Raw genomic sequence first — 12,500 nt, forward strand, 5'->3', positions numbered from 1 at the left:
CATGATTCCTCTCCCTCTCTCACTTACATACACACTCGTGCACGGACGCACGCAAGCGAACGGACGCAAGCACGCAAGCGCACGGACGCACGCACGCACGCACGCACGCACACACACACAGTGACACACACACACACTCTCATGATTCCTCTCCCTCTCTCACTTACATACACACTCGTGCACGGACGCACGCAAGCGAACGGACGCAAGCACGCAAGCGCACGGACGCACGCACGCACGCACGCACGCACAGGAAGAGAGGAGGGGGGGGGAGCACACCTACAAACCCATCGGTCTACAAGTTTGCACTATCATTTTAACAATGGTATCTGTGTCGGGCGTTATTACTGATTTCTAGAACGCGAGCTAATATTTAAACGCTTTCACTTTCACAAATAAGGCAAAACAACAAAACGGATAGAAAAAGTACGAATATATATATCTATGCGGGGATATTCATGTCAGCTACTTATTTCGAAATGTGTAAATGAACGCACTATTCTATTGTACATTAAATATCTGTAATTATGTCGTTGAAAAGTAGTTTTGATAAAATGCGTTTTCACAATTTTTGACCAATCGTAGTTGAATTTGTACTCCGACACACGACCTAGATTAATATATTGACGTGTTTTCAAGCGATATATTGACTTGGGGCTCTCTTGTAAGCTGAAGGCTCCCAATTGCCTCAGAGGATATATGCGAAGGGGGCGTTTTGCTTCCAAACTTGACATGACACAAATAGCAAACACTATGCATTATTGCGACGCGTTTCTATGCCAGTTTTTTAACAAGTCGGTTTTTTACATTTACCAAGGTTCACGGCCATTGCTTTTTGTGATCATGCGCAATTGTTCTCTTACTCTCGTTTGTTTGGCTTATTTATGTCCCCGCACTAAAATTCGCGCAAATTCATAACCTATAGTTCGAAATATCGTTATCGGCGGATCGATGCGACTATGTACGAAGAGAAAATTATATGCTGGTTGTGGAGAAAATGAAAGCACCGCTCACAGGGCCATAGGCTGAGCAAATTCCTAGGGGGCAGATAGTGGATAGTGGCGGATCCAGGATTTCAAGGAGAGGGTGATAAACAGAAAATGTTGAAAATGTAGATAGCAGGAGTTGGTATTTGAGGCACTTTTGAGTACATGTACAGCCTTCGTTCTGACTACGACAATTCTGTTTTAGTAGAATTTTTATTTTTTTTGGCTCCAAAATCTAGGGGGGCAGCTCACCTCCCCCCCCCCTCCGCAGGCTACGTCCCCGAATTGTTGCTTTTGCTTTTCACGAGGTTCTATTGGCTAGAATCGCTAGTTTTGACTCATGTTGCCACATGATCAAGATTCACATGACTTTGACTATAGTTGGCAGCAGCTACAACTACAAGTAAACAATTAAGAGTGTGAAATTAAGTATAAAAAGTATTTATTTTTATACACAAAAGACTGTGATAAGTCAAAATCTCATACACTGCCTTTCATCCCGGTCATGCGCAGATTAACTGCATAATAATTTACAACGTGTTTAGATAAAAACAAAACAATGATATCTAATGATTAACTTATTAATTTTCCAATAGCTCTTACTTAGGGAAGAGAAATCAACTATCAACGACCAACTCCATGTAGAATACCAGAATCCTACAAAATAATACACACATGTACACACACACACAAACAAATACCTCCCCAACCTCCCTCCCCTGACGTTTTAACCCCAGTGCAGACATCAATGTGATGGACAATATACAGCTATTGACTTGATACACCACCTTCGACCATCGCCACCGATCAGTTTACGTAGAACGATAGTTAAGTTGGCGCAAGAAACGTACACCTGTGATTAGGGGATCCCTGCTCGGCTCGTGTCAAGCAATCTTGTGGAATACGGCAGTGATGAAACAGACCCAGACAGCCACTACCGATACATACGCCCCCTAGGGAGTAGACAGAGAACAAGATCACTAGAGTTACCACCAACGCCCCCTAAGGCTGCAGCCTCTCTCTGGCGGAAGAAACACCGTGCGCGTGCGCTGCATCACAGCGAGTGATCTCGGGCGGGCGTCCAATCAGAGGCCGCCGGTCTCCTGAAAACCCGTAACGCGACAAAAGGCAGTGCAACTACAACTCGTCGTGCTCCTCCTCCTCGCTCGGCTCGGCGCCATCTTGCGGCGGCCCGCCCGCGCCCTCGTACAGCTTCGAGATGATCGGCGTGATCTCCGCTTCCATGTCCTTCTTGTGCTGCTTCAGGTCATCGATGTCCGCGTCCGGGTTCGCTTCCAGCCAGGCGATGTTCTCGTCGACAAGCCGCTCGATCGTCGCCTTGTCGTCGTCCGACAACTTGCCGCCCAGCTTCTCCTTGTCGCCGAGCTGGTTTTTCAGCGAGTACGCGTAGCTCTCGAGCTCGTTCTTCGCCTCGACGCGCTCCTTCACCTTCTTGTCTTCGTCGGAGAACTTCTCGGCGTCGTTGATCATCCGCTCGATGTCCTCGGGCGACAGCCGGTTGTGGTCGTTCGTGATCGTGATCTTCTCTTTCTTGCCCGTGCCCTTGTCCTCGGCGGACACGTGCAGGATGCCGTCGACGTTGATCTCGAACGTCACCTCGATCTGCGGCACGCCGCGCGGCGCCGGCGGGATGCCGTTCAGGTCAAACTTGCCGAGCAGGTGGTTGTCCTTCGTCATCGGTCGCTCACCCTCGAACACCTGAAGCAAGAGGTCAGCGAGAGTTCAGGCGCGAGTGCGGGAATGTCGCGGGTAAATCGAACTCGCCGAACGATCGTCGAAGAAAACGCATTCGGCACGTCAGCTACTGGGTGTCGTTACTCGGGTGAGGGCATTTGGTAACTGTGGTGAGGGCATTTGGTACTGGGAGGTGAGGGTATTTGGTACTGGAAGGTGAGGGCATTTAATACTGGGTCGAGGGTATTTGCACATGGTTGGGGATATGTGTGGATATCAGTCTTGGAGTTCGGTTGGTGAGGGTGGGGTTTTCGCTAGGCACATTGGGTAAAAATTCGCCCGAGCCACTCACCTGAATCGTCACGGTTGGCTGGTTGTCGGAGGCGGTGGAGAAGATCTGAGATTTCTTGGTGGGGATCACAGTGTTCCTAGGGATGAGTTTGGTCATCACACCACCGACCGTCTCGATGCCCATCGTTAGCGGGTTAACGTCCAACAACACCAGGTCACCTGTAAGCAAGCAAGGAGCCGTCACTCAACGTCACGACATCAATTAAAAAAATCTTTGTTTGACCTCACCCGACCCAGGCTGAAGTTTGGGTAGGTAGGTCGGCTTTACTTTTTTTTTTTTCAAGGCAGGGGTCTTTTTACAAATTCAGCGCGGTGTCTACATGCTCAGGTGTGCTTGTGTGGAGATACCTTTTATGTTGAATGTTTCTTCTGCTTGGTACATAATGTATTGCCTAGAGATTTATATAATTTACAGTGATACAATTTGTTAAAGAAAAAAAAGAAAAGAAAAAGGGATTTTTTAGTCGGCCCCTTTTTGGCAGGTCGGTCGGGTGAGGGCAAACAAACAATATTTTTTATCATGGCACAACTCAACGTCATATCATCAGCTGGCATACGACACAACCTAGATCGCCAACTGAACGACGAATTTCCCAAATTCAGATATTCATACACGTTGGCTCACGCATGAGCATTCACATCACAACAAATTTATGCTCAACTTCCAGAAAACAGAAATACATTGCTGCCGAATTATAAAACATGAAAAGCAAAACGGTGAAACTCATCTGCTAAATTACGAGCACCCCAACGAATAGACGCGAATAGATATTTTTTAATAGAAGCACTACGTGGAATCTATTTGTTATATTGTTCTATTGTTCTGCACCTATCCTAGGAGCCTCTCTACTAATGAATTGCTGCTTAGCTACTGTCCTCTTTGTAAAAGAGACTGCCACTCTGTAGGATCCCCTTTGCTAAAGAAATGGTCTGCAAGAATCCTCTTTGCTAGAGATACCCCCACTCTCCTAACACAAGATGTTACACACACACACACACACACGCACACACACACACACACACACGCGTGCACACACACGTACGTACCGGTCTCGCTCTCTCCGCCGAGCACGCCGGCCTGCACTGCAGCGCCGAACGCGACCGCCTCATCCGGGTTGATGCCGCGGCTCGGCTCCTTGCCGTTGAACAACTCCTTGACAAGCTGCTGGATCTTCGGGATGCGGGTGGATCCGCCAACGAGTACGATCTCGTCGACCTCCTGCTTCTGTAGGTCAGAATCCTCCAGCACCTTCTGTACAGGCTTCATCGTAGAGCGGAACAGATCCTGCGCGACAAGCAAACGCGTCACAATCAACGATCGCCCCGAGTGACGGGACAGCACAAACATGCAGACGAGCTCAAGATACTAATTAATGCAATCACAAACAAGCTGATAAGCTCAAGAGACCAATGCGATCACGAGTGTATCGGCATGCGTGGGAACACTGTAGGAGTGTTACTGACAGACTGGCTATCCTAGTCATAAGGAGAGCAAGCGGTTATGAACCCTCATAAGGATTAAAGGGTTTAAATTCCACGTATGGAAAATATTGTAGCATTTTTACTGCCGGGCAGGCGAGTAAAGTTAAATTAATTAAAAAAATAAAACCAAATTAAAGTAAATTAAAGTAATTAGAGTAAAGTTAAGTAAAGTTAAGTTTAAGTAACTACAGACGCTTATCTGACGCAGCGCCACGACTTACCATGTTCAGTTCTTCAAACTTAGCCCTCGTCAGTGTCTCTGAGAAGTCCTCACCGTCGAAGAACGACTCGATGTCGACTCTGGCCTGGTGCTGGGAACTGAGCGTCCTCTTTGCCTTCTCCACCTCGCGTCTCAGCTTCTGCACGGCCCGGTTGTCCTTCCTGATGTCCTTGCCGGTCTTCTTCTTGTACAGCTTGATGAAGTGGTCCATTACTCTCTGATCAAAGTCCTCACCACCTGTAACAACGTACGACGAATGTAGCAGCCGCGTTGCTTTTCTCGAATGAAAACAATCGCTGCAACGCGAGAGGTAACGATGATAGCATTACATGCCTCAGACTGACGTACAAATTAACTGATTGTCATTGCTTGTCCAACAGTAGCTTATGGTCATCACGGGCACTTCTTTCACCATCGTAAAATAAAACGCCGTAGCAAAAACTGCTGCTGCTTACCGAGATGTGTGTCACCGTTGGTAGCGATGACCTCAAAGACACCATTGTCAATGGTGAGCAGAGACACATCGAAGGTTCCACCACCAAGATCGAACACCAACACGTTCTTCTCGCCTTCCTTCTTGTCCAAACCGTAAGCAATCGCAGCAGCAGTCCTACACGAAGTACGGAAAAATGTGTAACGATACGCGCCAACGACGGACACAGAACAGTATCGAATGTAGCAATTAGTACCTCAGCGATCTTGGTGGTAAACCAAAAACTCATCAGCGGATCTCTGCTAGCAAATATTCGTTCATCATCATCGGTACTGAGACTAGTACTAGCGCATGCCATGCCCCTACCATAAAGAGCCGCTCCTGAGGGAAACACTGGACGTGCCCCTGGCCTTTATATATAAACAAGTGCTGATCTATATCAGTTTGACTGCATCGTAGGGCGAGACGCGACACGAGACGACGTCGCGACACTTACGGTTCGTTGATGATGCGCATCACGTTGAGGCCAGCGATCGTTCCGGCGTCTTTCGTCGCCTGCCGCTGCGCGTCGTTGAAGTACGCCGGCACGGTGACGACGGCGTGGGTCACCTCCTTGCCCAGGTACGCCTCAGCGGTCTCCTTCATCTTGCCGAGCACCATTGCCGAGATCTCTTCGGGAGCGAACATCGTTGGCTTGTCGTCGACGATCAGCTCGACCATCGGCTTGTTGTTCTTGTTCTTCACCTGCATATAGAGGTCGGCCATCTAGATTCCGTCTTTCCTCTCACAGTCGCCATGAACCACATTGACATGCAAGACTCCTGCTCGCCCACTCCCAAATGAACCGCATCAACTTATCAACATGATATACTACCAAGAAGGAAACTGAGGGTCTATAGTAGAACTTGCTTTTCAAACTATACGACGGCCCCTCGAGGTAGACGGCTAAGGTAGGCAGCTACTTTACAGAGATGGGTTCACCGTATTATGGCCACCGAGGAGAAATGCCACAAGCATCCCTCAGGAAAAGATGATCATTCTACCGAGATGTTCATAGTTGTGACTACAGTCACGCGTTTCACGGGACATCGAGCTCCGCACCACGCACGCATGCACACATGCACACATGCACACGCACTCCCACACACCACGCACGCGCACGCGCACACACATCCGCACACACCTCACACACTCACACACACGCGCTCACGCATGCCCCCCCCCACACACACTCGCACTCGTTCCCACCTTGAACGGGAAGAACTTGATATCGTGCTGGATCGCCGAGTCCGTCCAGTCGCGACCGACCATGCGCTTCACGTCGAACACCGTGTTCTCCGGGTTGCTCGTCAGCTGGTTCTTGGCGGCGTCGCCCACCAACCGCTCTCCCTCCGCCGTAAATGCAACGTAAGATGGCGTGATGCGGTTCCCCTGGTCGTTGGCAATGATCTCAACGCGGCCGTTCTTGAAGACGCCGACGCTGGGTTAAAAACGCAAGGTCGACGTTGGAACGCGGTGCCGCCACAAACAACTAGACGAGCTTCTAGCTATATGCATAATATATATACATATGTATATATAGTAGAAAAGTTCTTGGGTTTCACGATATTCAGTTGTTAATATTTGAAAAAATAATACTCCAACATTCTGAACACACAAGCATTTTTATCTTTATAGAATCTGTAAAGATGAAAGCGCTAGTGTATAACGAAATGTTGGATTATTCTTTTTTCAAATATATATATATATATAGCTGTGCGATATGAACCATATGCACAATGCTATACATGCAAATCGTTATATGATCTATACAAACACAGCTGAATTCACCCTAAAAGCAATGTTCGACTATTGTTACATGCTCAGACTACTTCAATCACATGAGAATGTTGTTTTAATTGATACAGAATATCAGGCAATCAGTATTAAAACTAACAGGTCTGACAAGTAAACTGTCTATAGGTACAGCAGGAATTCACAGAAACCCGTTTGAACCCTTACCGCCATTGTAACCTCAATGGCTCCATACCTCACCAGGTATATCCCAAATATATTAAAATCCTCATGAAACATTGAACACATTCTATTAAGTCGGTTCCAGCTTTCTTTACACAGTTCAAATTCTAATCATGTGCGTAATTGAACATGATACTGACATTACTGTACACCCGAATCACTAATTCACGAATGTAATATTATTAAAACCTGTAACATTTTCGTATAGTAAAACAATGATAGTTACCAAGAGTATGTTGTGCCAAGATCAATTCCAATCACGGTTCCAACGCCCTTGTCTTTCTGAGTTTTGTCATCGTCATCATCAGCAAAAACCGCGTGTGTGGCAAACGCCACAACGCATAATGTGAAGAATAACTTGTTCATTTTAAATCTGAAATAGTACGAGACAAATTTAGACTTCGAAACGGTTATACACCAAGTTGACAAGTAGTTAGTTATACTATTACACGTCACAGCTATTCACAATTTTAACCACTGCATAACTAAGGACAGCACACTGCCCGTGCCACGTTGAGTGCACGAGTGTACAGCTGTCCCAAATGATAAATCCCGGTGTCTTCTCAATTTGTTAATAAATTACAATTAAAACGATGACATTCACTTACCTTGTTATGTAGACGTCACTAGTAGACGAAATGACAAAACACACTTGTTGTGTCTCTGTAGAATGGATCCAACCAGTCTGTTCTTGAAGAAATACCAGGAAACTTTTACCAGGATACGAGATTCGGTCTGCTTTTATGGCAAAAGCAATGCCGGGATCGTGGCTCTCGCTCATTGGCTGGATTAGCGAAAGCTGTCTAACGCTGATTGGTTCTTCTTTAAAGTGACACGTCAGCGAACATTCTGTATGACGCGTCATCTCTCGATGGTTGCGTCAGAATACATTCAACCAATCAACTTTCCAGGAATCAAAATCAATGGGAAAATATGGCAGCTTCCACGACGAAGTAGGTGTTGTATGTTGTTTTCGATAAAATGTTGATGCATTATGTTGTCAATGCATTTATAAACGCTGGAGCTATTTTAAATTAATGATAATTTAGTCATAATACACGCATAATTGTTTAATTCGTCGACACCGGTGTAGTAAACGTGCCGTCGGCATCTACTCTAGAGCAGATCGAATTCTACATAACTGTCACTGGCAGCAAGAACCAGTCCGCACCTGCAGCTACAGAGTACAGCACACACGCTGCCATGGACTATATATATTAAGTTATTAACATATATTAGTCATATATTAGTACATATATGAACATATATTAGTTAATATATACAGTCAATAGCTGCGTGTGTGCTGTAGCTGCAGCCTGCAGGTGCGGAGTGCGGACTGGTTCTTGCTGCCAGTGCCAGTGGCAGTGAATACATTACTGCTGTCATTAGAGTATTTATACTGTCAGTGTCATTATGTCATTAGACATTACAATTTACATTACTCATTAGACACTAATACTAATAGTATTAGTAATACCGCGTTCACACGGTAATGGGTTGGCTCGAGCTAAATGGGCTAAATTTGAATGAAGTAAGCCGGGTCATCCATATTTGGAATAAAGCCAGTGTCCTCAGTATCAACTTTACCAGCCACCTTCTTCAGGAACACCCCTTCAAACTCATCACCCTCTACTACATCCACCCGGGCAATATAATTTACAACACGCGACTTTCCTGCAACTTTCACCACAACAAAATCACCATCGCTTGTCTTGGTGTCTTCGAATGTTTCCTCATCTGTAGATTCGTCATCATATTCAAACTCCGATTCTTGGTCGGAACTACTAGTCTGGTCATCAACCTTGGCATGCGTCACTCGTTTTCTGCTTTTATTGAACAGAGTCTTTTTTGCAGTTGTCTTGGTCTTCTTCTGGCAATGCTGTTCTAGGGCTTCAGCAATTCCATCTCGAACAGGGGTGTCAGTGAAGATCTTTGTACAGCCTTTGTTTTTCCTTTCTAGTTGTCTTTTTCCTAGGCCCAGCCTTTGGAACGGGAAGAACTGCAGATGGTGACACATATGCCTCACCAGAATCAGGAAGTGTGGTCGATTTTGCAGCTGCCATGGGAGATACGTTCTGGCTGGTTGTTCCTGATGACGTTGATAGCCCAATCGGTGGATCAAACACCCACACATCACGGCCAGCATTATCCTGCTCATCTTCGATATTGGGATTGCCATCATCATTTGGTTCATCTGTTGCCTCTTAGTTGGCCTCAACATCCATGTCACGATCAGTTGTTGCAGCTGGTGCACAGTCTAAATCTGTGAACAGGTCCCTGTTAAACGGAAAAATACCAGTGCTGCGAAAACCAGATAAAACATTTGCAGGAATCATCGATGCCAGGTGTGCTGTCGTTAACTACTGATGGGATGTCATAGATGCTGACTGTCTTCCCAGGATTTGACTGCATCCATGCATCCATTGCTCGATTGTATGCCTTCTTGAAAGGTCCATACACAGACTTGTCTAGAGGCTGGAGGCGATGTGATGTATGTTGTGGTAAAGTAGGCATCACAATTCCATTATCTCTAGCCAGGTCAACAGCTTGCAGCGTAATGTGTGAATAGTGGTTGTCCAGGATTAGTAGAATCTTGTGCGCCTTACTGCATCGTGTATGCCGAATAACATGATTCAAATATTCAATGAATAGCTCTTCATTCATCCAGCCACTCCTTGTAGCGCAACCGACGGAACCAGCTGGAGCACCCCTGATGAAGTGATCACAATAATTGACCAGGGGAAATTTAAACATAGGTGGAATCACATTTCCAGAGGCCCCAATCCCAATACAGAATGTCTACGAATGTAAAACTAAAAATTCCAAATGTTAATGGATTACTAAAGACTGAATGGGCTAAATTCTATACTGGGCCTCCTTACATAATCATCATCACCATCATGCATCATGATGGCAATGTAAATGAGAGCGACTGACTGCATTTTTGTACATCAGTAAGGTGGTATACACTGTATTCTGGATTCAAGTGCTTGCTACTTTTAAGCCCTAAAGCAATCCCTGCTCCAAGCCTATCCAGGATGATTTGTGCAAAACATGTACGTCACTTGCATGACTACTTTCATTGGCCAAACAATCGAATTGTGCTGACAAGGATTTTCAGATTATAATATATTTATAAACGGGCAGTTGTTTCCATTTATATTGCCATAGAGAGTGAGGTTTCTGCTGGATTTTACAAAATTTCTCTGAGTAAATTAAGTTGTAACCAAGTGCATTAGTGGTAATTTGAACAAGTGAATACTGGGCTATGGGCTGATACTAAGATGGAGGCAAATTGCTGTGTATTTTTGTGCCCTAGCGATGTGAAAAAAGTGAGTGGCATACAAATTTGGCACACATGATTTCCTACCAGCTATAGCTTTTGTGAATTTGCGCATGGTGGGATGCATGTAATAAGATTGTGTAGTGTAGCAAAGCATTTAAATAGCATTTATGTGGAATTACTAGGCGAACGAGAGTACATAATCATTAAGATGTTGGAGGCAAATCACATTTACCAGTTGAAATTTGTGTCCATCAGTTTATTATGGAAACGGCCTATGTGCCTGTTAAAGATGTTGTCAAGTTGAAGATGTTGAGCAAGTTGAAAATGTGACTATAGGGGCATGTAGAAGATTTGTACCGGGGGGGGGGGGGCTAACCGTAACCCAAACTTGCGAGCACGCGAAGGGGGGTCTGGGGTCAGAAAATTTTGAAATTAGACCCCCTTAGATGCGTTTTCTGCGCGAGCAGGGGGGGGATCCGGACCCCCTGGATCCCCCCCCTGTACACGCCCCTGCAGTCGTGCATTTTTATCATTTTGTTATGAAATGTAAATGCGTCTACGAGTAGAGTAGCAGTGAAAATGGAAAAACTGAATGTAATTAATGTAATGTAATTAATATAATGTAATTAATGCAATGTAATTAATGTTGCAAAGTTCAGTCCAAGGAAATCAAATGCAGTGATACAAACATTTCATTTAATACCGATGAACATTCAGATAAGCTATATGTCCTAGATCACGCTATTGCAAAAATCTTTGGCCTGCTAATAACTTTCGAGCTAGCTCACTCCAATTTCCTCCAATTAGCGTGTGCCCTCCTCTATCAGGCAGTGATGGTATAACTTGTTCCTCGTCTTTTTTCGGTGTTAAAATTAACAAGAACTTGTATAGCCTCTGTAGAAGACACAAAGTGCAACATTGTATGAGAGAATGAGGACAATGTTTCACAGGAAGAGAATTTCAATATTTGATTGTGTCCACCTGAATAAATAATTACTGCATAGCCTCGTCACACTAATAGAAAATTAATTGGCAATTAATAGGCAATACTAGATAGTTGCAGCATGCCTGTATAAAATACCTGTATTTAGTCTCCAAAATGCAGTGGCTTGAGAAATTTTCTTGGTGTAGAATGTGTGTCTCTACAGTTTATAATTTATGTATGTGCCGTTGATTGAGTTCCTGAGTGGATATCACTCCAAGACTAATATGAAAACTAGAAAATAGAATCATAGAATAATAGTACATTTTTAATTTACATGACTGTTACAGTTTTCTACACAACATTATTAAATTTTCTAATCTGAAAGGCTATTAACTGCAGTAGAATGTATCGTTTGGTAATTAGTTAGTAAAATGACTTTTCTTCGTGTTAGCGCGTTCATGAACATGTTTGCCACCAGGTGTCACTGTGTTATATTATTTGTGACAATGAACCCCTCCCGATGTGCCTTCCCAGTGCAGTTATTTCATGGAAAAATATTTTTAGAAATAAATGATTAAAACAGCAATTAAATAATATTGCTGCAAGTAACGAATGTGTTTAGTTGTCTCATTTTAATATGTTTTGTTTATTAGCTGCTGGCGCATTTGAAAAACACTTGGAAATTGTGAAAATCAATGTTAACTATACTATTTAGGAGTAAACCTATTTCCACGAGCACGTGCAAACATTTTACGTAAAATTTTCCACATGGTTCTTTTTACTTTTACACTGGAAGAGAAGCTAATGTTATTTAAATTGTAGTGCACCGCGTGTGTAGATGTCTGTGAGAAGGATGTTTATGTGGCAGGCATTGTGTTGCGGGGATATGGGCTGAATGCTCATTGTTACTGTGCAGGGGCAAAACTCTCCCACGGCTATGAGAATCTGACAGCTACCCAGCCCCGTGCTCGCATATCCGCTTGTTATCCGTAATCCGGTAAGTCATGGTTAAGCAAAGACATGCAGTACGACGCACGTCTACTGACAATCGTAAACGCTGTAGACAATTTTACAGGACACGAGAGAACTAGAATGTAAAAAGTAGC

General features: G+C 44.6%; 2 protein-coding genes across 2 annotated transcripts in view; one reads left to right on the forward strand and one right to left on the reverse strand.

Annotated features, from left to right (window-relative positions):
- Positions 1-1,411: 1,411 nt before the first annotated feature.
- Positions 1,412-7,930, reverse strand: LOC106811900 (78 kDa glucose-regulated protein-like). Its single transcript, XM_014815632.1, has 9 exons — positions 7,792-7,930; positions 7,410-7,556; positions 6,416-6,647; positions 5,664-5,911; positions 5,190-5,344; positions 4,736-4,971; positions 4,080-4,317; positions 3,034-3,191; positions 1,412-2,705 (listed from the first exon to the last, which is right to left on the reverse strand). Exons 2-9 carry the CDS (start codon positions 7,547-7,549, stop codon positions 2,124-2,126), a joined length of 1,989 nt encoding a protein of 662 aa, XP_014671118.1. The 5' UTR covers positions 7,550-7,556; positions 7,792-7,930; the 3' UTR covers positions 1,412-2,123.
- Positions 7,931-8,088: 158 nt separating this feature from the next.
- Positions 8,089-12,500, forward strand: part of LOC106811898 (protein spire homolog 1-like) — a 59,857-nt gene continuing 55,445 nt past the window's right edge. The window contains exon 1 of the mRNA XM_014815630.1: positions 8,089-8,136. The gene's annotated coding sequence lies outside the window, so the exon portion shown is untranslated. The remainder of the gene's footprint in view (positions 8,137-12,500) is intronic.

This window comes from Priapulus caudatus, unplaced genomic scaffold (genome assembly GCF_000485595.1).
Source record: "Priapulus caudatus unplaced genomic scaffold, Priapulus_caudatus-5.0.1 Scaffold589, whole genome shotgun sequence".
Taxonomy (NCBI): domain Eukaryota; kingdom Metazoa; phylum Priapulida; class Priapulimorpha; order Priapulimorphida; family Priapulidae; genus Priapulus; species Priapulus caudatus.